Consider the following 25,977-nt stretch of genomic DNA (forward strand, 5'->3'; position numbering starts at 1 on the left):
ACCATGGATAAAAAAAATCCACCAAGTTCCAAAAAGCAGAAGTTCAATTTGCTGCTTGCTGAAAACTTCATTGAATCCATGTGAATGAGGTGATGTATAGGCATTGTATTGGGAATTATAAGTAATCTCTAGGTGATTTAAAATATATGAGAGGATGTGTGTAGGTTATATACAAATACTGCACCATTTTATATAAGGGACCTGAGCATCCATGGATTTTGGTATTCATAAGGGGTCCTGGAACCAATCGCCCATGGGTAGTGAGGGATGACTGTATTTTCTAATTAAAATATTTTTTTAAAATAAGCATATGTTTTACTTGGTACCTTATAATACTTTAAAAAGTATAAAATTCCTAAATAAAATAATTGGTTTCGTGATAAATATTTCCAGTGGTGTACTTAAAATGAATGTTTTCATCAGAATGCAGAAGCTGTTTTGAGAACTTTTTGCGCATTATTTTCAGTGGGGTTGTGAAATCCAGTGAAAACGTGTATAAATGTTTGTAGAAGAATACTTTGTTTATGAAGAGAGTGCAAATATTTTCTTAATATGACAACACCCCAAACAGAGGATGGTTACAATTAAAGTAATAGTGATTCAGTTAAACATAGGGATGGAAAAGCCATTATTTTGAAATATCTTCTGAGCCCCATTGAAGAGAGTGTTTTACACACCTTGGCAACCAAGTTTTACTTATTGTAGTATTACTGTATTGTACTGGAGCACAAGAATGGTGTGAATACTTTGTGGTTAAACAAATTATAGATGCCTGTAGTTGTATGAGATCTTGGAATACATGCATTCCAGCTTCCCACACAGTACTCAGTCCTTTCTGTAGCTATCCTGTTGAATATATGGGGAGTACAGTGTACTTTCAGGCAAGATAGTCATTTAACAGGTCGTATTTAAACATTGTTTCAGTGCGTGCTGTGAAAACAACAACAGTAACAACAACAAATCTAATACCTGTCTGCTCTCTGCATTTTTGGAGGGCTCTGGTTGTTAGAAAGTACCTCCTAACCCTGAGCCACTGTGAAGTTGTTGCTCCCCGCCTGCTGGGAAATCTGTGCCAGCTCTTCCAGGGTGGCTCCTGAAGCTGGCTGCCTGCAGATACCTGCCAGGTGTCTCTCCTAGACTTTTCCCCAGGGGTCGTAGCTCCAAGGCTGGGTCTCCTAGATGTCTTACAGCCTGGCTGCCCCTTCTGGACACTCTTGGCTTGGTCCGTACCTGGGGTGATTTCACTTGGTGTCTAACAATGAAACTTCCTTTGGTTATATCTTCTGCTGTTGCTTCGCATTGAGCTTGCCACGTTTTCCTTGAATTGCTGTCAGTTTTTATCTCTTCTAACCTTGGGAACTTTATTTTTAAAAATCTGGGCCAGGCGCGGTGGCTTACAGCTGTAATCTCAGCACTTTGGGAGGCCGAGGTGGGCGGATCTCGAGGTCAGGAGATGGAGACCATCCTGGCTAACACGGTGAAACCCCGTCTCTACTAAAAATACAAAAAATTAGCCGGGCAAGGTGGCGGGCGCCTGTAGTCCCAGCTACTTGGGAGGCTGAGGCAGGAGAGAATGGCATGAACCTGGGAGGCGGAGCTTGCAGTGAGCCAAGTTCGCGCCACTGCACTCCAGCCTGAGCAACAGAGCGAGACTCCGTCTCAAAAAAAAAAAAAAGAAAGTCTGAATGCAAGATCGTATGTGTGCTTGAACAATTTGAATCCCCTCTCGGCCCTGGGACCTTCCCTGTGCTACATCTGCTTTCGGAGGTGGTGAGGAAAGGGCTGACCAGGCCATGGACCTGTCCCAGCGCTGGCACGCTTGAACATACCTGCTCAGCCAGCAATGAAAATTTGTCTTAGAAATTTGAAGTTGCTTTTGAAGCTTTTTGGTCGGTGAGAGAACTTAAAAATTCTCATGTAAATATAATTTTAAAACTGTAGGTGACTCAATCTACAAGAACTTATCTGTTTTGTTTTTTGTTTTTTTTTTACTTATAGTTTACATTTGGAAAAATTTACCACTGGATGAACTGAGTAATTTTTTCTTCTTGATAGAGGAATTGGTAGGGAAAGTGCTTCTAATACTCCCCGAAGCTGAGAAAATTTTAAGTATAAAGTTTATTCATTAAACATTTGTGTATTGTCCTCTGTGAGCTAGGCACTATATTTAGGGATACATTGATGAAAAAGAGAGAAATACCTAACAGTTCATGGAGAGTACAGTATACTTTCAGGCAAGATAGTCACTTAACAAATTATTACACAGGTAATTATTTAAACACCATTGTAACGTGTGCTGTGAAAAAACAACAACAACAAACCAATAGGAACATAGGACAGGCCCTGGGCTGGGACTAGGGGCTTCAAAAAAGTCTCTCCAGATAAAGTAAAGTTTAGGTTGATGTGGTTCTCATTTATCCATCATCCTTATCTTTAAAATCACAAGATATTGAGAGTTAGCAGTGCCATTGCTAATGAGATTAGAAAGCCTTCATTAATTACAGGATCCTTGGATTGAGATTGGAGTTTAATGGCACAGAAGGCAGCTTTAGGGTTCACTTGGTGAATTAATCTGCTCAGGCTGCCATAACAGAATGCCATAGACTGTACGGATTAAACAACAGAAATGTATTTTCTCACTGTTCTGTAGGGTAGGAGTCCAAGATCAAGGAGCTGTCAGTTGATTTCTGATGAGGCTTCTCTTCCTGGCTTGCAGATGGCCGCCGCCTCACTGTGTCCTCACCTGGCCTTTTCTTTGTGCAGATGGAATGGGTGCGGGGGGACCATAGCATCTCTTTGTTCCTTTTATTTTTATTTTTTTTAATTTTTAATTTTTTTTTTTTTTTGGTGATACTGGGTCTCACTCTGTTGCCCAGGCTAGAGTGCAGTGGCGTGGTCTCTGCTCACTACAACCTCTGCCTCCCAGGCTCAAGCAATTCTCCTGCCTTAATCTCCCGAGTAGCTAGGATTATAGGCACCCACCACCGCACCTGGCTAATTTTTGTATTTTTATTAGAGACAGGGTTTCACCATGTTGACCAGGCTGGTCTCAACCTTCTGACCTCAAGTGATCCGCCCACCTCAACCTCCCAAAGTGCTGGGATTATAGGCTTGAGCTACTGCGCGGCGCTGGGCCATTCTTTGTTCCTTTTCTGATAACTACACCAGTCCTATTGGATTAGGGCCCTACCATTATGACCGCACTTAACCTAGATTACCTCCCTACAGGCTCTGTCTCCAAATACAGTCACATTAGGGGTTGCTCCTACAACATGTGAATTTGGAAGGTGAGCACAATTTGGTCCATAACACTCAGGCTCCACTAAAAATCCAGCTACTGCTCGTGCCCAGCCCGTGATTTTTCTCTCTCTGCAGAGTCATAGAATACTAACAGAATTTAGTTCCCTCCAAATGTTCCAAATTGCCCTGACATCCGGTTCATTCTTCTGTGCTGCTGATTTTGACAAAAGAAGCAACTGCTTCGAAAGCATTTTGAGATAGGAAAAACAAAGCGCATATGATGTTGCAGATATTTTGGGAAATAGAAAACTTGTTTATTAGTAACATATTTCAAGGAGATGAAGTTATGGGCTTGATTTTGGTCAAGTAAGTAGTTGAAAAATGCAGTTTCAAAAATCACATCACCAGGGAGAATTTAAAGAAATTCAGAGTGGTGTGGATGCCCTGATCTTGCCTTCTAAGTTTTTGTGTTTTTTTTTTGTTTTTTTTTTTTTTGAGACGGAGTCTTTGCTCTGTCACCCAGGCTGGAGTGCAGTGGCGCGAACTCGGCTCACTACAAGCTCCGCCTTCTGGGTTTACGCCATTCTCCTGCCTCAGCCTCCCGAGTAGCTGGGACTACAGGCGCCCGCCACCTCACCCTGCTAGTTTTTTGTACTTTTAGTAGAGACGGGGTTTCACCGTGTTAGCCAGGATGGTCTCGATCTCCTGACCTTGTGATCCGCCCGTCTCGGCCTCCCAAAGTGCTGGGATTACAGGCGTGAGCCACCGCGCCCGGCCGCCTTCTAAGTTTTTTCCCCCTATTGAGAGAACATAGAAACTTGCTGATTCCTTTTGCTCTTATGCCTGATTGAAGACTTCACCAGCTAAGATCTTACTTTCATTTTGCAGTCGTTTGGGCAATAGTAGGAGCCAGGTAAGTTTGACTTACAAGCCCATGCAGCTTTGGACAGGCTGTGCATTATCCTGTGACTTTCTGGAAAGTGTGGTAAGGTATCCCCAGCCTGAGTGTTGGGCTGATTGGCTCGGTTGAATAGGGTCTGGCTCCACAGTAGTCATATTTAACATACTTAACTTGTGGCTGTCACCTATGATAAATGCATTGTAAATCAGAGATCTCTTTTGTGGCTCTAAACTTACGGCAATATTTTAGGCACCATGGCTCATTTTTCTTGTATACTCATGTTTAGATATTCTGGAGAGCCAAAGTGAATCCACATTTACTTTAACTGACTTTTGTTACCAAGCTTGATATTGAGTACCTTTGAAAATAAGCTTTTAAGCAGTCATGTGCAGGCCTCTAATGGATTCCAGACTGTATAGACTGTATTGTTAAACAATATTTTGTTTCTTTTTTTTTTTTTTCCCAGATTGATCAGGTTTAAACAGATTTTAGTAATAGAGCAGTGGTCTCCAACCTTTTTGGCACCAGGGACTGGTTTCATGGAAGACAGTTTTTCCACTGACAGTTGTGGGGATGGTTTCGGGATGATTCAAGCGCATTACATTTATTGTGTACTTTATATCTATTATTATTACATTGTAATATATAATGAAATAATTCTGGCAGGACATGGTGGCTCATACCTGTAATCCTAACACTTAGGGAGGCCAAAGTGGGCGAATCACCTGAGGTCAGGAGTTCGAGACCAGCCTGACCAACATAGTGAAACCCCATCTCTACTAAACATACAAAAATTAGACAGGTGTGGTGGTGGCACATGTCTGCAATCCTAGCTAGGGGTTGCAGAGGCTGAGGCCGGAGAACCTCTTGAACCCAAGAGGCGGAGGTTGCAATGAGCTGAGATCATGCCACTGCGCTCCAGCCTGGGTGACAGAGCTGGACTCCATCTCAAAAAATAACAATAGTAATAATAATAGTTTTACAACTCACCATGATATAGAATCACCTGAGCTTGTTTTCCTGCAACTAGATGGCCCCATTGGCGGAGGTGATAGGAGACAGTGACAGATCATCTGGCATTAGATTCTCATTAGGAGTGGCCCAATCCCGATCCCTCTCATGTGCAGTTCACAGTAGGGTTTGTGCTCCTGGGAGGCTCTAATGCCACCACGAATCCGACAGGAGGCAGAGCTCAGATAGTAGGTATATGCAAACTGTGGGGAACAGCTGTACTTCACTTGCTTGTCTGCTGCTCACCTTCTGCTGTGTGGCCTGGGGGTTGGGGACCCCTCTAATAGAGGTTTGATCGTGTTAAAATGATAATTATTTAAATGTTTTTTCTAGGATTGATGTTTTCTTCCTTTCAAGTATCATAGGCCAATCTTTAGTCATTTTGTTTATTTGAAAGGTTATGGATTTCTAAGTAAGTTTGGGAAACATTTACCAAGCATACAAAGGGGAAAGGCTTGTTGCTGCAGTGTTAGTGCAAGCAATGGTAGTTACTTGAACAGCTCTTTGAGAAAATTTAACTAATAAAGTGTAAATCTCTGGAAATCTGGGTCGCCATGACAGTCTAGGATTTAGGATATTTTACAAAGGGAAATGATCTTAAAATCATCTGTATTTAAGGCCGGGCGCGGTGGCCCAAGCCTGTAATCCCAGCACTTTGGGAGGCCGAGACGGGCGGATCACAAGGTCAGGAGATCGAGACCATCCTGGCTAACCCGGTGAAACCTCGTCTCTACTAAAAAATACAAAAAACTAGCAGGGCGAGGTGGCGGGCGCCTGTAGTCCCAGCTACTCGGGAGGCTGAGGCAGGAGAATGGCGTAAACCCGTGAGGCGGAGCTTGCAGGGAGCTGAGATCTGGCCACTGCACTCCAGCCTGGGCGACAGAGTGAGACTCCGTCTCAAAAAAAAAAAAAAAAAAATCTGTATTTAAAATAAATATATTAAAAGGCAAATACAGGTGACATTGTGAAATTAGTGATTACTGCAATCCTATCCAAATATGACCCCTCGTTTTGTGACAGTTGAAAATAAATTTATACTTTTATAACTTACAAATTTATAACCTTCGCTGAATGAATCTGAGTAAAGAGAAGGTTGTTCCTATATAACAATAAGAATTTTACTGGGATCCAAAGTACATACACTTTAGGTAGGAAGAAGCACTGTGCTTTAGAGTTAGATTACGCTGCGGCGACACAGCTCCTACCATCTGCGTTGCATTTCACAGTTGTCTTTGAGCACCTGCTGTGGCTTAGGGGCCCTGCTGGGTACTAATGGTTTAAAGAGGGACAGAATAGGCTGGGCGCGGTGGCTCACGCCTGTAATCCCAGCACTTTGGGAGGCTGAGGCGGGCAGATCACTTGAGCCCAGGAGACCAGCCTAGGCAACATGGCGAAACCCTGGCTCTACAAAAGATACAAAAATTAGCCAGGCGTGGTGGTCTGTGCCAGTGGTCCCAGCTACTGGGGAGGCGGAGGTCCTGGAGGCAGAGGTTGCAGTGTGCCAACATTGCCCTACTGCACTCCAGCCTGGGCAACAGAGGGAGTCCCTGTCTCAAAACAAACAAACAAGAAACCACTCTAGAACAGAACAGAGAGGATGCTGGCCCTTGCAGAGCTTGTGGTGGTAGGGGGAGGTATATGTGTCCCACATATCACTTAGTATAGTGTTGCTTTTCAGTGCAGTTTTACATATTTCTTTCATTTCATTCTCTTCCAGGTGATTGAGATATGCATTTCCACTTGATAGATTTGCAGAGGATTTTGGCATTGGGTTGCTCTAGGAGAAGTCAGCCTACAAATAAAAAGTTCTTTATTGTTCCTATGTTGTTCAGGCATATGATACTAACTTATGAAATTTCACAACGCATAAGGCAATGAAATGCCAAACCCACCGAAATTCAGGATTGGTATTCTGGCAGCAGCACCATTAGAACTATACTCTAATGTAATTTAAAACTATTTAGAATTAAATGTAAGACCAAATTTTTATTTATGGTGGCTTAGAAACACCCCACATTAGCCATAAGACCATGGTGCTAGTTCTCTATTGATTTAATAATTTCTATTTTTAAAAATAATTTAGTCAACCAGAAGACATCAGTTAATTTCAATTTTAATAGCTCTTCTCTGTATGTGGAACAGAAACAAGGATGGCCTTGAACTGCCGTGTATGTGAGAATAGCTGTGTATTTATTTGGTGGGACTTAAAAAATATTTTAGTTGGTTCAAGTTAGGTGATTTTGAGGCTTATAAATGAACACTGGAAAAATTAACCTTTCTCTCTAGATCTACTTTCAACATTCAGCTGATTTTTCAAAGTATTAGAACTTATAAAATTATATTTAGAATTTAGAGAGTATTATACGTAAGCAGAGAAGAAGTAAGGTACTTTAAATTTTTTTTTTTTTTTTTTTTTTTTGAGATGGAGTCTCGCTCTGTCGCCCAGGCTGGAGTGCAGTGGTGTGATCTCAGCTCACTGCAAGCTCTGCCTCCGAAGTTCACGCCATTCTCCTGCCTCAGCCTCCCGAGTAGCTGGAACTACAGGCGCCTGCCACCACTCCTGGTTAATTTTTTGTATTTTTAGTAGAGATGGGGTTTCACCGTGTTAGCCAGGATGGTCTCGATCTCCTGACCTCATGATCCGCCCGCCTCGGCCTCCCAAAGTCCTGGGATTACAGGTGTGAGCCACCATGCCTGGCCTGGTACTTTACAACTTTAATGTGTGAATAGTGAAGAAGGATAAATTTCTATGCAGCATATAAAGAATTTTCTTGTCAGGGACTCAAATAATAAATCCATTTGTAATATCACTGTTCCTTGTGCAGTTTGCTCTGTAAAATGGAGGAAGGTGAGGGGGGTGCCATGTTTCTCTCTTGTATTGTTTTTTGTCATAGAGTGTATTCATGGTTATACTGTATAATAATGATAAGTTTTTAAACCATGGTGATGAGATCTTTTTGGCAGAATGTTTTAAAATAAACAGTGTATTTCCCACAAGTGAAATCTTTAAAAACAATTAATTTCCATTATAGCAAGGGTGAATTTTGCCCCTTCAAAGAGTATAGAGCCTGGTTGAATTTGCCCATTAAGAAAAACAAAAAGTGTCTATTGGACTGTATTGTTTATGAAGCTAGAACCACCTTCCACCTTCCAGTGGCATCTTCCATCTTTATAGGAAAGTTATAGGAAAGAGTTTTATCTCTGAATATTGAGAACAGAAGTTCATAATGGGCGTTTTAGCATTTGAATATTGTAGGGAGAAGATGACTAAATCTTCACTGCTCCCCTAAAGTGTACACACGTTAGTTCTGGTGGGGAGTAGCCACTCTGAGATTTTGTATCAGAGACATAATGAGTGGGACCCGTGATATGTGAAATTCTAGTTCTTTAGTACAGAGAAATGTGCTCTTCATCTTTCTCTCTTTTGAGGCTTTTTTCGAGTGTTTGAAACCGCCATTGCAAAACTTTAACTGAGACAGCAGAAGAGATCTGTACTAACCAACTCCATCTGACTTCTAACCTCCAAGCAGTCCTTGTTCTTTCCTGGGCGTAGGCCAAAGTAACTTTGGGAGGAACTTAGTTTGTAGTTTAAAACAAAGATGATAACAAAGCCCACTTCTTGCCTGGGGACTAGATTGCCTTTGTAGGATTAACAAATTAACCACACTATTAGAAAATATGGTTTAGGAGTCATGCTGATGGAGGCTGCAAGATTCTAAACCTCCCCAAATGGTTCCTGGGGAGAACATCAGTATTGCAAAACCTAAGATGAGTGCTTGTGACATTTTGCAGACCCTGTCCTCGATGGATCAGCTGGCACCACCCAGATGGATAAACTGGCTTATCTGGTCTTGTGGCCCCCACCCAGGACTGACTCAGTGCAAGAGGACATTTTCAACTCCGTATTCATCTCCAGCCCTACCAATCAGAACTGCCAACTTGGTGGCCCCCTACCCACCAAATTATCCTTAAAAACTCCAGTCTTCAAATTCTTGGGGAGACTGTTTTAAGTAGTAACAAAACTCTGGTCTGCTGCACAGCCAGCTCTGTGTGAATAACTTTATTGCAATTCCCCTGTCTTGATAAATAGGATCTATCTAGATAGCAGGGGAGGTGAAACTGTTGGGTGGTTACATCTTCATTAAAGGAGATAAGCATTTATTTCTTTAGCTTAGATAGTGTTTCTCATCATTTTTTCCATTATTCCCATCCCCAGTAGGAATTTTTTAGATTATTTGTTTATTTTTGTGACAGGGTCTTGCTCTGTCGCCCAGGCTGTCGTGCTTTGACATGATCACAGCTTGCTGCAGCCTTGGCCTCCCAGGCTCAAGTGATCCTCCCATCTCAAGCTGAGTGTCTGGGACTACAGGCTTGTGCCACCACACTTGGCTAATTTTTAATTTTTTTGTAGAGACAGGCTCACTTTGTTGCCCGGGCTGGTCTCGAACTCCTGGCCTCAAGCGATCCTCCTGCCTGGGCCACCCAAAGTGCTGGTGTTACAGGTGTGAGCCCCTTAACCCAGTGTGACTTTTTTTTTTCTTTTTTTGAGACGGAGTCTCGCTCTGTTGCCCAGGCTGGAGTGCAGTGGCGCAATCTGGGCCCACTGCAACCTCCGCTTCCTGGTTCAAGTGATTCTCCTGCCTCAGCCTCCCGAGTAGCTGGGACTACAGGTGCCTGCCACTGCGCCTGGCTAATTTTTTGTATTTTTAGTAGAGACTGGGTTTCGCCATGTGAGCCAGGGTGGTCTCTAACTCCTGACCTCGTGATCTGCCTGCCTCAGCCTCCCAAAGTATTGGGATTACAGGCGTGAGCCACCGCACCCGGCCAACTTTTTTTTTCTCCTAATTGCCCACCCATGAAATTTTCATGCCATAGATACATTGTATATCTATGCTTATATGAAAAAGAATACAATTTTTTGCCTCATCCCTAAAATGAATTTTCATTCCTTTTGGGGGCGATATCAGCCCCATTGTGTATGTACAGGGAAACCTGGCTGGGTGGGTAACTGTCCTAGGCGTAATTAGACTTTGATGGGGGTCATTCATTTCCTTATTTAAGAACCTTGAGTCTTTTTGATATTTTTCTGACATGGACCACTATTAAAGGGTTCTTGCCTTAGAGGGTAGGCCAGTTTGTTCATTTAAAGCATGGGCTTTGGAGTCATACCCACTTGGTTCAAGTCCTCTTGGTTTCTTCATTTTTTTGCTGTGCCACCACCAGCAAAACTTTAGTTTATTCACCTGTAAAATAGGGCTAATAGTAGTATCTATTTCAAAAGGTTGCTGAGGAGGATGGAATGAGAAAGCAAATAAAATACCATGCCCCAGAAAGTATAAGCCATCCTCCCAAAATGTAATTTTTAACTGTGTTAGGGTTTAGTCTTCACCTCTGCATTTTAAAGATTAGATTGTGTTCTGATGGTACAAGATTCGGTAGTGATAAAGATATTATGATAAAAGCATCATAGCTGTGTGACTTGATCGAGTTGTTTAACTCTTGGGGCCCCAGTTTCCGTATTTTTGTTAATTATGATTGAAAATACAAAATAAATGGACTGAAACGTCAAATATGGTAGTAATCCTAATAAATGCAAATGGATTATGCTTGCCGACTAAATGACAGAAACTCTTGGGTTATACTGAAACAAAGAGAAGCATACCTAAAACAAAATGACTCTAGAAGTGTGAAATCAAAATGTCTGAGACAGGTCTCAGTCAATTGAGAAAGTTTATTTTGTCAAGGTTAAGGACACACCAATGACATAGCCTTTGGAGGTCCTGATAATATGTGCCCAGGGTGGTCAGGGTGCAGCTTGCTTTTTTACATTTTAGGGAGACACAATACATCAATCAGTACATGTAAGATTTCCATTGATTTGATCTGGAAGGGCGGGATGGGGGGAGCCTTCCAGGTCATAGGTAGATTTAAATTTTTTCTGAGTTCTTATCAGTAGAAAGGAATGTCTGGGTTTTGTTAAGGGGTTGTGGAGACCTAGGTTTTACCATGCAGATGAGGCCTCCAAGTAGCAGGCTTCAGAGAGAATAGACTTTTGAGTATTTCTTATCCCACTTAAGGTCTGAGTTGATGTTAATGCTGGAGGGGGATAGTGAGACATGTCCAACCCCCCCACCTCCTTCCATCATGGCCTGAAAGAGATTTTCAGGGATGTCCTTGGCCAAGAGGGCCCATTTCAGATGGTTGGAGGCCTTAGAATTTTATTTTTAGTTTGCAGAGGGTTTGAAATAGTGGGATAGAAAAATACATACCAGGCAAATACTACTATCAATCAAAATAGAGTTCACATGTTAATAGGGACAAAAACAATATTTCATAATGTTAACAGCTCACCTAGAAGCTAAAATAATTATGATCTTGTAACATACTCAGGGAATGAGAAAGAAAATCTGATAATCATAGTGAGAAATATTACTATACTCTGCCACTGATAAATAAAAGTTAGTACAGCTATAGATTACTTGAAATCCAAAATACTTATTAACAAAAGTTTAATAATTTAATAATTATTAATAGGTCTCAGAGAAACTTTCCCTCTCAGGATGATCTGATTTTCTGAATTTTGGCTGAACTGTATGCAGCTCTATACTGCCTTTTTTTTTTTTTTTTTTCTTTTTGAGACAGAGTCTCGCTCTGCCATTCAGGCTGGGGTGCAGTAGTGCTGTCTCGGCTCACTGCAACCTCCACCTCCTGGGTTCAAGCAGTTCTCATGCCTCAGCCTCCTGAGTAGCTGGGATTACAGGCACCTGCCACCATGCCCAGCTAATTTTTGTATTTTTAGTAGAGACGGGGTTTCACCATGTTAGCCAGGCTGGTCTTGAACTCCTGACCTCATGATCTGCCCTCCTTGGCCTCCCAAAGTGCTGGGATTACAGGTGTGAGGCCACCGTTTTTTTTTTTTTAAACAGTGGATATGTTCCTGTAAAGCTACAGTGCACTGGATTGTTTTAAAAGTGAAGGCTACTTTAATAACAGACATTGTATGCTTGTGACTTTTCTTGTGTTGTTAATTATCATGCTGTGACTTTTCATGTGTGTCTTTGTATTTATGAGTAGAGAACTCTGAATGGGATGCAATGTCGGTCCCTTTTTGGCACTAGCCCCATGTACCTGAGTAATTATAGGTCAGGCAGGTTATTAAGAAACAGTGGTTTCTTAATAACTTGGACACAGGGCAGGGAACATCACACACCGAGGCCTGTGGTGGGGTGGGGGGATGGGGGAGGAATAACATTAGGAGAAATGCCCTAATGTAAATGATGAGGTAATGGGTGCAGTAAACCAACACGGCATCTGTATACATATGTAACAAACCTGCACATTGTGCACATGTACACTAGAACTTAAAATATAATTAAAAAAAGAAACCACTGTTTCTTATAGATACTCCTTGTTGGCAACTGAACAGTTGAGATAGTTGAAGCAAAATTCTCAGACACGCAGTTTGCAGTTTGGTGCCTTCAGAGTCCTTAGAAGGCCTTTTTAAAGATAGCATACCAGCATCCGGTGTACACTTTTTCAATTCTTTTACAAATAAAGTGGGAGAGTTTCAAGTGTTTGCAGAACATTTGGGTCTGTGAATTCTGCCAAAGTAATTGTTACATAGTTTTCTTCCTCGAAAAAGATTGGCGAACGTTGGTCACCTTCTTCATTTGATTTAATTTGAGCCTTTAAGATTGGGTATTAAGGAAGTGTGTGTATATGTGTGTGTGCATATGTGTAGTGCTAATGAAAATTCCATGTGTTCTCTATTTGCTGCTTTACTCTCTGAAATCTGAGTAGTTCAGATAAAAACATTTTTTCCAAGGGTAAAAACTAAATTAAAAAGGGAAATCTAAATTTTATTGTATGTATGGAGAGGCACCTTATTAAATATTCACTCATTCATTAGCAGCCCATTTTAAAAATGTGACTTCCTTGAAAGCAGAGTGTCTACCAGATCTATGTAAGTCAGAAGAGTATATGTTTCAGGCGTTGTGACTGATGGAGATAGTACCTGAGTGGCAGCTCCAATTAACTTTGCCCCTGTGCTCTCACCTCCCAATCCTCCCTCCACCACCCGCCCAGGCAGCCCATTCAGAAACAAATAATTAGCAAGCACCTAATGTTACCAGGCACCCTGCTAGGAGTTATAAAGACAGAATGATGGGATCGTGACCTCAAGAGGCTGTGGCTTATTGATGGTAAGTAAATAGATGGTTTGTAATTATGAATCTGTCTTTTTTTTTTTTTTTTTTTTGAGACGGAGTCTTTGCTCTGTCGCCCAGGCTGGAGTGCAGTGGCGCCCACTCGGCTCACTACAAGCTCCGCCTCCTGGGTTTACGCCATTCTCCTGCCTCAGCCTCCCGATTAGCTGGGACTACAGGCGCCTGCCACCTCGCCCGGCTGGTTTTTTGTACTTTTAGTAGAGACGGGGTTTCACCGTGTCAGCCAGGATGGTCTCGATCTCCTGACCTTGTGATCCGCCCGTCTCGGCCTCCCAAAGTGCTGGGATTACAGGCGTGAGCCACCGCGCCCGGCCTTGAATCTGTCTTTTAATGACAGGTCAGCGGTGCATAAGGTGTCGGAGGGAGTGCATGTGGGCACTAAGGTTGTCAGACCAGGTGGTGGTGGTGGTGGTGATGGTGAGTGATTCCAGGAGGTTCCTGGGTGTAGTGATACCTGAGCTAGGATTTGCAGGAAGAGTAAAGAGCTGTTCCAGGTGATAGGTTTGGAACTGAGACAAGAACATGATTCTTCTCTCTCAGGAGTTGCAAGAGCTTACGACACAGAGAGTGGGACCAGGCTAGAGAGATGGACAGAGTCCTCATGGAGAATCTCATTTTCTCTCCTAAGGCTTCTCGGCATTCTTCTGAAGGCATCGGGAGCCAACTGGTAGATTTTAGTTTTTAGGGGGTAAAATGACTGGAATTATATTTTAGCATGGTCCTTCTGGTAGCATTGTAGGGGAATGGATTAGGGATTACAATGAGAGATGAGGAGCTGGAATGAGAAACTCCTGCTGGAACTAACTCATGAGATTTTCAGGAGGTACAAGTTACCTTAGGACCACCCTGTGGAGGGAGAGGGAGAAATGAAAGGTGACTGCGAGGTTTCTGGCTGGGGCAACTGGGAGAAGTGGGGATGCCATTCAGTGAGGGAGTGGTGGAGGAGATGCAGGGCCTAGAGGTGGGGGCTGTGAGTTCGGTGTTCGCCAGGTGGAGTTCGTGATTGTTAGGAGACACCTGCACCTTGCTGTCCAGGGAGCAGCTGTCAGCACCGGGTAACCAGCAAAGACAGGGAAGTGGGTGATGTCACCAAGGCAGATTTTGTAGAGTAACAGAAGAGGGTGCTGGAAAGGAGCCTGGGGATTATTGTTTCTTCATAGAACAAAAACCTGCAAGTTTATCTTACACCTGTGCGACTTATTTAAGTGTGGCATCTTGGGAAGTAGGAGAACAGGTAAAGTATTTTCCCTCTGGGCTGTTCCAGGTATTGCCTTTACGAATTTTAATTAATATAGAGGAGAACTAATAGAATACTTCTAGGGCCGGGCGCGGTGGCTCAAGCCTGTAATCCCAGCACTTTGGGAGGCTGAGACGGGCGGATCACGAGGTCAGGAGATCGAGACCATCCTGGCTAACACGGTGAAACCCCGTCTCTACTAAAAAATACAAAAAACTAGCCGGGCGAGGTGGCGGGCGCCTATAGTCCCAGCTACTCGGGAGGCTGAGGCAGGAGAATGGCGGGAACCCGGGAGGCGGAGCTTGCAGTGAGCTGAGATCCGGCCACTGCACTCCAGCCTGGGCGCCAGAGCGAGACTCCGTCTCAAAAAAAAAAAAAAAAAAAAAAAAAAAAAGAATACTTCTAAAGCCAAACTTTCCATTAGGAAAGTTTCTTTCCTAATGGTTATGACCTGTGGTAGCTCATGCCAGAGCTGTAGAAACCTCTTTGCCTCAAAGATTCAGGATAATAATTTCCATATCCATTTCTGCCTTGGTCCACCTGTTTGAAGAAATGAATTTAGTGTCTGCTTATTGAAGCAGAAAAGAATAAAGCATCTGGAATTTCATCTTACGTGCATCTTATGGAAAATTCCAGTTCATAGGATGTAGGATTAGAGAAGAGTAATTTGAGGGGGAGGATCTTGGCTTTTCTACATATTCCTTTTTATACACACACACACACACACACACCCCCACCCCACACACACACCCTACTGCATCCCACCCCACCCCACAATGGAGAAGAGCGGGGAAAGTAGATAGACACTTTCGAGTATCTTTTTGAAACCTAGTCACAAAACATGGGCATTACCCGTATCACATGCAGGGTATTACTGTTTTTATTCATTCAAAAGTTATTTAATGAACTCCTACTGTGGTGATCAAGTCCAGTGGAATCCAGGCCCTCGCTCTGCTAGTAGAGACACGAGGGCCTTTCTCTTCAAGGGGAGATTCCCTTTTCTTGTGTCAGCCTTACATAGTCCTTTCCCGGTTTCCTAATGGTGGAACCACCAGGCAGAGTTCCAAGATGGCCAAGGCTTCCTCCCTTCTCTTCCTAACCTTCCCACAGCTATTTAAGAAGTACAGATGACTTCACAGCCCGTGGGAGGCATGGCCAATAGCACCTGGAGAAAACCCAGCCCTTTTTAGATAACCTCCTGGGACACCTGTATGTGTGATATAACTGTCCTCACAGCTGGCCCAGTCCCCTGTGGAAGTGGTTTAGAGGATAATGATGTTTATAGCATACTGGAGTTTGGAGTCTCCATGCCAAGGGCACACTCTTCCGTATTCTTGTCCTGACTCTGACTTCTTCACCCTCACATCACTCCCTTGCTGCTGTTGAGTGCCTAGAAGGGACCTTTCCACGATGGCTATGGTGGGAGCGAGGGATATTTTGCCTTGAAATTGCTTTGAAAATAAAATAATGGGTTCTATCACTGTACATACTCAGTTTTGTCTTTGGACAAAGGACATTGTCTTTGGACAGATGGAGAATATTGAAGAAAAAAGATGTCTGTCTCTAGTAACAAATTCTGGACACTTGAGTGAAACAGTTGAATAAAAAGAAGAACTCAGAGCATTGCTTTTTTTGTTGTTGTTGTTTTTGAGACGAGTCTTACTCTGTTGCTTGGGCTGGAGTGCAGTGACGCAATCATGGCTCACTGCGACCTTGACCTCTTGGGCTCAAGTGATCCTCCCGCCTCAGCCTCCCAAGTAGCTGGGACTACAAACACGTGCCACCATGTCTAGCTAATTTTTGTAGAGACAGTGAAGAGGAGTGGGGAGGGCGTCTCACCATCTTGCCCAGGCTGGTCTCAAACTCCTGGGCTCAAGTGATCTGGCCACTGTGGCCTCCCAAATTGTTGAGATTACAGGTGTGAGCCACTGGTGCGAGCCACTGTGACTGGCATATATATATGTATTTATTTTGTACACAGACTAGTGGATAATTTGGATTCTTTCACTTCCCACTTCTGTTTTTTTGTTTTTTGTTTTTTTCTTTTGAGACAGAGTCTGACTCTGTCATCCAGGGTGGAGTGCAGTGGCATGATTATGTTTCACTGCAACGTCCACCTCCCTGGCTTGAGTGATCCTCCTACCTCAGCCTCCCAAATAGCTGGAACCACAGGCGCATGCCACCCCACTTGGCTATTTATTATTATTATCATTTTTGTAGAGATGGGGGTCTCACTGTGTTGTCGAGGCTTGAACTCCTGGGCTCAAGGGATCTGCCTGCCTTGGCCTCCTAAAGTGCTGGGATTACAGGCGTGAGCCACCACTCCCAGCCTAACCTTTCCGTTTTCAGGAACAATAACTGATTTTAAGGAACACCATTAAGAAAGAACATTAGGGAAAAAAGTGCTTTAGTTCTCTGAATGACTTATTTTAAGCTTAAGACAAGAATTATCACTTACTTATTAAGTAATCTGTGGGCTGGGCAAGGTGGCTCACACCTGTAATCCCAGCACTTTGTGAGGCCAAGGCACACGGATTGCCTGAGGTCAGAGTTTGAGACCAGCTTGGCCAACATGGTGAAACCCTATCTCTACTAAAAATACACAAATTAGCTGGGCGTGATGGTGCACATCTGTAATCCCAGCTACTCAGGAGGGTGAGGCAGGAGAATTGCTTGAACCTGGGAGGTTGTAGTGAGCTGAGATCACGCCACTGCACTCCAGCCTGGGCAACAGAGAGAGACTCTGTCTCAAAAAAAAAAAAGAAAAAAAGGGGGAAATCTGTGGAAAGCAGTTGTTGGTTCAGTGATAGAAAGAGAGATTCTCAGGTCGGGGCAGGGCAGGGGGCCAGGCTGGGCTTCTGCAGGAGTCAAGTGCGGTGGATGTTGCAGCGCAGGTATAGCTGCCCTGGAGGTTTCTTCTCATTGGTCAGCAGGTGGCACCAAATAGCTAAAACTTATCTGGGGAGAGGCATGCCTTGCTTGGGTTTCACCTTGAGTTGGATTGGATTAAATTTTACTTTCGGTACTTTCAGAATTTGGGATTGATAGCACTTTCACATTTTCTCCCTAGAGATAGAATCCTCCAAGGTTGAATTTTATTAAAGTCTTTGATATTGATAATAGTCATGAAAGTTAACTATATTCAAGGTCAGATGATTGCATGACAATATTAATTTTCATTTTTTAGAAGGGTTTATGACTTTGAATATTAAATGCCACTGTAAGATCATTCAGTGGAATATACTGACTGGATTAGGTTTCTGAAGTTTTTGTGTTTTTATGAAATCCCATAAATAAATTGCTAATGTAGGTGTGAAAGCTAATATACCCATGAATGTACTTAATTGGGATTGAGTATGTCTATCTGATGAGAACCCAGGATTTTACTCCCATTCAGGGTTTTTCTGTTAGAGCAGAGGTGGGTGACAGTTTGAGTCACAGATGTTGTGGCTCAGTTGTAAGGTGGATTCGGTGCTTCTTCCTCAGGAACATGTGGGATGTGTCGGCGATGCTCTTGGATAGCATGTGAGAAAACAGCTATGACAAAAGAGCAGGCAGTTGTGTGCTGGTACCACCCAAGAACCTACTATTTATTTAAGGTGTAGTTAATTTGTTTCAGCTTATTTACCATGGAAACTCGGTTGCATGTGGCATGTGTGGTTATGTGCTGGAACTTTTAGAAAGCTGCATTTCAAGCACGATAAATGTTTCTTTTCTGCATATATAGGTTTGTTTATTTTTTTGTGTGGTGGCATATGTGAGGGAGAAGAATCATCTCTTGGATGATCCTTCTGTGTTGCTGAGTGGTGTCTGGTTTGATTAGCACGCAGGCTGTCATGAGGAGGCCTGCTGACTCTGGCCCAGGTGCACATCTTGGTGCACACTGAATAAGGCTTTCACTAAATGAGCATCCAGGTACAAAAACCTGACAATAAATTTTTGAGTTTTAAGATGTTGATAACAGCCAGGCATGGTTGCTCACGCCTGTAATCCCAGCACTTTGGGAGGCCAGGGCGGGTGGATCACAAGGTCTAGGAGTTTGGGATCAGCTGGTCAATATGGTGATACCCCGTCTCTACCAAAAATACAAAAATTAGCTGGGCATGGTGGCTCACGCCTGTAGTCCCAGCTATTCAGGAGGCTGAGGCAGAAGAATTGCTTGAACCCAGAAGGCGGAGGTTGCAGTGAGCCAAGATGGTGCCACTGCACTCCAGCCTGGGTGACAGAGCGAAACTCCATCTCAAAAAAAAAAAAAAAAAAAAATGTTGATAACACATGTTTTTTTCTTGGGATATCTTCATACCGCTTTAAAAGGGAGGTGGTCTTTTTCTTCCTTTCTTCTTTATTTGCAGGTTAACAGCTTACTTAGATAGCTTTATATGCCTGACTGAGCCTGATTCCCCACAGTGAAATTTAAAATATGCAGGAATTTAACCACACCCACAGGCTTCAGGCATAGCACTAGCTCAGTTTCTCAATTCTGCAGGTCTAGTCAGTTCTTTACCAGGTCCTGTCAGTTCTCCCTCCAAAGCACGTCCACCTCTAAGCACATCCACCTCTTAGCCATCCCCACTTCTCCACCCAGAGCTGCACCGCCATCATTTCTGGAGTAACCTTCCAAGTGGCCCCTGCTTCCATTATTGCCGCCTAGAATCTGTTTTTCCACACAGCCCTGGGAAGAATATTTTACAAATACACTCAAGGGTGGTGTCGGTTATTAGCTTAAAATCCTGCAGTTGCTTCCCGTCACACTTGGGCTCGCCCACATCCCTTCCCAACCTTGTCTCCGAGTCTCTCCCACTGCCCACTAGACTCTGCCACACTGAACTTGCTGTTCCTCCCGCATGCTATGCTGCTTCCTTTGCCTGTAACACTGTTCTTCTTGATCTGTGTGTGATTCATTCCTCTTGACATTGAGTTCTCAGTTTCAGGACCCACTCAGAGAGGCCTTCCCTGATCACCAGATCTAAAAATAGTCACTCCCTCTATCACATGACTCTGCTGTCATTTTTTTCCTTTGAACTGTCTTGCCTTTTCTTGTGTAGTTTTTGTCCAACTCCTACCACTAGGATATAAGTTTCCCTAGGGCCAGGTCCTTATTGTGTTCGTTTGTATCCCTAGCATCTGGTGCAGCACAAGTGCATAGTAAGTCTTCATTGTATTTTGGCTCAATGAGTGAATAATGCTATACTGAAGGGAGAAGCTATGTTTAAAGCTCATCAGTTCAGAATAAAGAATAGCAATCGTGTATTGAGCATCTACTGTGCACTGGTACTGTCCTTGGTTGCCATATACTTACATCTTAATTTTTTTTTTTTTTTTTTTTTTTGAGATGGAGTTTTGCTCTTGCTGCCCAGGTTGGAGTGCAATGGCATGATGTCGGCTCACCAAAACCTCCAGCTCCTTGGTTCAAGCAATTCTCCTGCCTCGGCCTCCCGAGTAGCTGGGATTATAGGCATGCGCCACCACGCCTAGCTGATTTTTTATTTTTAGTAGTGATGAGGATTCTCCATGTTGGTCAGGCTGGTCTGGAACTCCCGACCTCAGGTGATCCACCCACCTCAGCCTCCCAAAGTGCTGGGATTACAGGCGTGAGCCACTGTGCCTGGCCTTACATCTTAATCTTAAGCATCAGTTTTCTAATATGTAAGTGAGATGTTTAGATAAAATGATCTGCTAGTTCTCTTGTATAACGTTTTATGAATTTCCAGGAGAAGCTTAAAGATTATAATTTATGGTGATACACTATAGGAATAAATGAGTTCATTCAGAAGCCCACATAGGTGTTGATCTACCTCCGATAACATTTCTTTTTTTTTTTTCCTTTTTGAGATGGAGTCTCGCTCTGTTGCCCAGGCTGGAGTGCAGTGGCGTGATCTCAGCTCACTGCAAGCTCCACCTCCCACATTCGAGCAATTCTTCCTGCCTCAGCCACCTGAGTAGCTGGGGTTACAGGCATGCGCCACCATGCCCGGCTAATTTTTGTATTTTTAGTAGAGACGGGTTTTCACCATGTTGGTCAGGCTGGTCTTGAACCCCCAACTTCAGGTGATCTGCCCACCTCAGCCTCCCAAAGTGCTGGAATTACAGGCGTGAGCCACTGCACCCGGCCCTCCGATAACATTTTTAAATTGCAGAGTTTAAACTTTAGAAAAAAGGAATAAACCCACTATTTTGGGGGCATCCATCATGTCATTCAATCCTCTCAACAACCTCTGAAGTATCTTCCCTCTTTAATGGTTGGGGAAACTGAGGCTTAGAGCTACTAAGTAACTTGACTAAGGTCACACACCTATTATGAGACAGTGCTAAAATCTGAAACCAGCATTGCTCCAGAAGACCTATTCTTGGCAAGCACTGTTTTACTTTCTACTCAGTCTTATCCCAGTAGGTTCTGTGGGGACTGTATGTACTTTAGACGTCTAAATGTTTTTCCTCTTCTTTCTCATAGAACTCTAAGAAGGAGCTGATGTGGAGGAGCAGCTGAGACAGTTCAAGATGACGACCACAGTAGCCACAGACTATGACAACATTGAGATCCAGCAGCAGTACAGTGATGTCAACAACCGCTGGGATGTTGATGACTGGGACAATGAAAACAGCTCTGCGCGGCTCTTTGAGCGGTCCCGCATCAAGGCTCTGGCAGGTGAGTCCTTCATGCCTGTCAGAGGCCCAGGATGCCTAAGATCAGGATGCCCCTTAAAATCATCCGCCCTGTTCCCATGACACTGTCCTGTTCGAAGGTTGTCTCACCTCTATTTAAATGTGTCCTGTGAGAGCCAGCTGACCATTTTGTAAGGTAGTCAGTTCCATATTTGGAGAGCTGTCAACTCTAATGGCCAAAATTATCCAGAGCACAGAGTGTTATTTATAGCAATTCAATAACAGCTGCCCTAAGTTTGTAAGAATTCTTTTATTTTTGACAAATCTTACATATCAAAATATCGAAGCATATTATTCCTTATACTCAAAAATATACAAATTTACCTGTGTACTTAGTGCCTGTGATACATTAACTGGCCTGACCTGTATCAAGATGGGTTAGTATCACACGCAAGGATTTTACATCTGAAAAGCAATAGCTTAATCTGGTAAAGGCACGTTTAATACAGTAACAGGTAAGTTTGCCATTGGTTCATCAGTTCGTGGAACATGTCCTTACTTTGTGATTTCTCATTCCCTTGTTGCTGGTGAACACCTAGAGCACACTTTCTCCATGGCCCTGGTGGGGGTGAGGAGTGTTTTACCCTAAAGTTGCCCTGAAAATCAGGAAAGCATTCTGTGGGTCTGAAAAACTCAGCTGTACTGAATATATGTAAACCAAGGATCAAAACAGAGTTTATGCAAGGTCCTGCATCTGTACTTTGAGATTTCAAATGAAATTTCAAGTGAAATTTATTCCAAATGATTTTTTTTCTTAATGTCTTTAATTGTGATAAGTAAATCAAAATTACGACTTGAGAAGTTAAGTTTACTGTTAATTCTAACTATAACTCACATTTTTGTTGCCTTTATAGTGGAATCTGATTATGAAGCATGCATCATTTAGAGTCGTCTTTATTGTGGACAAAGGAAACCTAACCCAGAGTGGTTTAAGTGACAAAGAGGATTTATTGGTCACACAGTAGGCAAATTCAGTCTTCAAGCAAGTCTTACTCCTGGACTTAAATGGTGTGACCAGGATCTAGTTTCTTTCTCTCTGCTCTGGCTTTTATTTTCTAGTGCAGGCTCTGTTCACAAGCAGGCTCCATCCCGTAGTCCCAAGATGGCTGCCCCAGGTCCCAGGCCCCCTTGGACTGTGGACATCCAGCAGAAAAGAGGTTGCTTCTCTGCTTTTCATGGCCCAGATATATCAGTCTCACTGGTGTGATTGATCATGACTTGGGTCATGTGCCTCTCCCACGGGAGTTGGAGAATCTCATGTGCCGTTAACTTCTAAACAGGATGCAACCCTTAGAGTGAAAGTTTGGTCAGTCTCAACCAAACAAGTTGGCTAGAAAAATTGGAATATAACAGAAAAGAGGAAGAGGAGAATGGACGTTGGAGGTACAGCTAACTATGTGCTACAGAAAAACTATTTAACTGCTTTAGGATAATTTGTCTCTTGAGTGGTGTTGATTTAAAGATCTTTCTTGAGTTTGCCTGAATGAATGATTAATCAGTCACTCTAGAATTTGGGCTTCATTACCATTCATTAACATGGAACTTTATGGAAATCATAACCCTGGCTTGTGCTAGTAAAGCGATTTGTAGATCATGAGTCTTTTACTTTCTCATTCCAGGCTATGTATTATCTCCTTTTTAAAGGACCATTTTGTTTGCAAACTAGAACAGTTCCTTGTTCTTTGCATGTGGTCTTTTCCTACAGTTTGAGAGGAGAGCCTGCAGCTGTCCTTATTATCCATCATTTGTCTTAACCTTTCTAGGATGTTTATCTAGGTCCCTCAATAACTGTAGTCATAATAATAGCAAACATTCAATATGGTACTTACACTGTGTGCCAGGCACTGTGGGAAATACTTGCATATATTAACAGTTAATCCCATAACGATCATATGAGAGAGATTATTACTATCTACGTTGTATAAATGACAAAACAGGTTCCAGAGAGATTAAATAGCTTGCCCAAGGGCATACTGCTGCTAAGTGGCTCAAGGCATACTGACTTTGCAGTGTATATTCTTTTTCAGTATTCAGTAAAGTAAAAAAAAAAAAAAAAAAAAGATGTAAAGCTCATTGGCAGAGAATATTGCTAGTGAGGTAATTCAAACATGTTAAAAAGATCTTTGGAATTCTCAGGAATGCATCCTGTGGTCTAGAAGAAACCATGAGGAACCATGGCAAGTTATTGAAAAGGAAAGATGCTGCTTCCAGGTTAAATGATATTGGGTGGAGGGGGTGGGAATTGTATTCATTGAATTTACAAGATACCAGGAAAACCATCTGTTGGAGGAAGGTAATGAAGGAAATTATCTTATCCTACTTATTCTTTTACTTATTCTGTGGGACAGAAAAATCTCTGAGCCCTCTAAAAAACTATATGCTGATAGCAGGAGTTACAGAACAATCCAGTAGTGTCTGGAATAGAATAGTGGTTCAATGGTTCGAAAAGTGGAGGGATTGTTAAAGCACGGGATGCTGGGCCCACCCCCAAAGTTTCTGATTCAGTAGGCCTTGAGTGGGGATGATAATTTACATATCCAACAGGCCAGGTGATGCCCTGACTTGGGGATCACGTTTTGTGACTGATGCAGAGTACTGATGGTCATGCGGTCCCCTTCCTTCGGTGTTTGGACCACTTCATCTGAACCAAGCTCAAGTCTAGGAAGAAATAAAGTTTCAAACCCAACAGAATTACCTTAAAGATACACTTGGGACCATTTTCAGAAGATGGCACTGAAAGTAAAGAAGAAAGCTCCTGGCCCTCCTAAAGCCAAAGCCAAAGTGAAGGCTTTAAAGACCAAGAAGGCAGTGTTGAAAGGTGTCCACAGCCACAAAAAAAAAGAAGATCCACATGTCACCCACCTTCCAGCAGCCCCAAGACACTGCGACTCTGGAGGCAGCCAGATATCCTCAGAAGAGCACCCCCAGGAGAAACAAGCTTGACCACTATGCTATCATCGAGTTTCCGCTGACCACTGAGTCTGCCATGAAGAAGATGGAAGACAACAACACGCTTGTGTTCACTGTGGATGTTAAAGCCAACAAGCACCACATTAAAGAGGCTGTGAAGAAGCTCTAAGACATTGATGTGATCAAGGTCAACACCCTGATTCGGCCTGATGGAGAGAAGAAGGCATATGTTCCACTGGCTCCTGATTATGATGCTTTGGATGTTGCCAACAAAATTGGGATCATCTAAACTGAGTCCAGCTGGCTAATTGTAAATATACATATCTCTTTTCACCAAAAAAAAAAAAAAAGAAGATCCACTTCATTTGGGAGTGTTGGGAAAGGCTAACCACTTGACTTTGAGAAAAGGGAGATATCTTCCTGTCCCTTATAGGGCAGTGATACAGTGATAGGCCCAACAGGAGTGAGTGCTATTGTGGGGTTTCTACTGAACATGCATGTTCTAAAGCTTTGCTTAGAGCCATAAAAATGTACATATCACATTTCCTGTGTCCCTCTAGGGCTTTTGGTAGATACAATCTAATCTAGGCTTCAGTCTGAATTCTGAGGCAGATTTACAAAAGATGCAGGAATTCATCTTTTAATGGTGCAGTTCATCTTGTACTGATAGTGGAACCACCACCTGTGCCCTTTACTAAGCTGCTTTCAAGGTTTATGTATCTAAGGAAATAGGGTGAGGCAAACTACTCGTTACTAATTTTCACCCAATTGACAGATACTTCCTATTATTAGGTTGTTATCTGTGAGGTTTTTTTTTTTTTTTTTTTTTTTTCTGAGATGGAGTCTCGCTCTGTCGCCCAGGCTGGAGTGCGGTGGCAGGATCTCAGCTGAGTGCAAGCTCCGTCTCCCGGGTTCACACCATTCTCCTGCCTCAGCCTCCCGAGTAGGTGGTACTACAGGCGCCCGCCCCCAAGCCCGGCTAATTTTTTGTATTTTTAGTAGAGACAGAGTTTCGCCGTGTTAGCCAGGATGGTCTCAATCTCCTGACCTCATGATCCGCCTGCCTCGGCCTCCCAAAGTGTTGGGATTACAGGCGTGAGCCACTGCGCCTGGCCTAAAAAACATTTTTTTTATTATTATTTTTTATTTTTTTATTTTTTTATTTTTTATTTTTTTTTTTGAGACGGAGTCTCGCTCTGTCGCCCAGGCTGGAGTGCAGTGGCCCCATCTCGGCTCACTGCAAGCTCCGCCTCCCGGGTTTACGCCATTCTCCTGCCTCAGCCTCCCGAGTAGCTGCCTCGCCCGGCTAGTTTTTTTTGTATTTTTTAGTAGAGACGGGGTTTCACTGTGTTAGCCAGGATGGTCTCGATCTCCTGACCTCGTGATCCGCCGGTCTCGACCTCCCAAAGTGCTGGGATTACAGGCTTGAGCCACCGCGCCCTGCCAAAAAACATTTTTATAATAACTTTTACTTTACTCGTCTTCGTCTTATTCACCCTCTGGAATTGCTTTTAATTCAATGCAGTGTAGTAAGAAATATATTTGGTCTTGGTTCTGGGTTCCTGGCATAGAGCTCCTAGAACCCATGGAGTCTCCTGAGCGATGGGAGTGTCTGTTGTTATCCATAAGGTGCCCCTTTTCTCGCACCTGAGTTTGTGCTAATTCCATGACTTTGGGTAGGGATAGTCTCCCATCCTTAGCTAGCCTCAGGATGATGCTGTGCACCCAAGACTGAGCGATTAGAGAATTGGAACTTTCAGCACCATCCACTCATCTGTGGGGAGGTGGTG

The 25,977-nt window shown here is 43.2% G+C and overlaps 1 protein-coding gene across 3 annotated transcripts in view; it reads left to right on the top strand.

The window, feature by feature from the left end:
* SPTBN1 (spectrin beta, non-erythrocytic 1) overlaps window positions 1-25,977 on the top strand; it is a 215,097-nt gene that overhangs the window by 47,593 nt on the left and 141,527 nt on the right. For all 3 annotated transcript variants that reach the window (XM_021924821.2, XM_021924817.2, XM_017947527.3), the window contains exon 2: window positions 21,066-21,260. In XM_021924821.2, the coding sequence (XP_021780513.1) occupies window positions 21,113-21,260 (148 nt within the window). In that variant the 5' untranslated portion in view covers window positions 21,066-21,112. The remainder of the gene's footprint in view (window positions 1-21,065; window positions 21,261-25,977) is intronic.

The sequence above is a fragment of the Papio anubis genome, chromosome 14, assembly GCF_008728515.1.
Source record: "Papio anubis isolate 15944 chromosome 14, Panubis1.0, whole genome shotgun sequence".
Classification (NCBI taxonomy): Eukaryota; Metazoa; Chordata; class Mammalia; order Primates; family Cercopithecidae; genus Papio; species Papio anubis.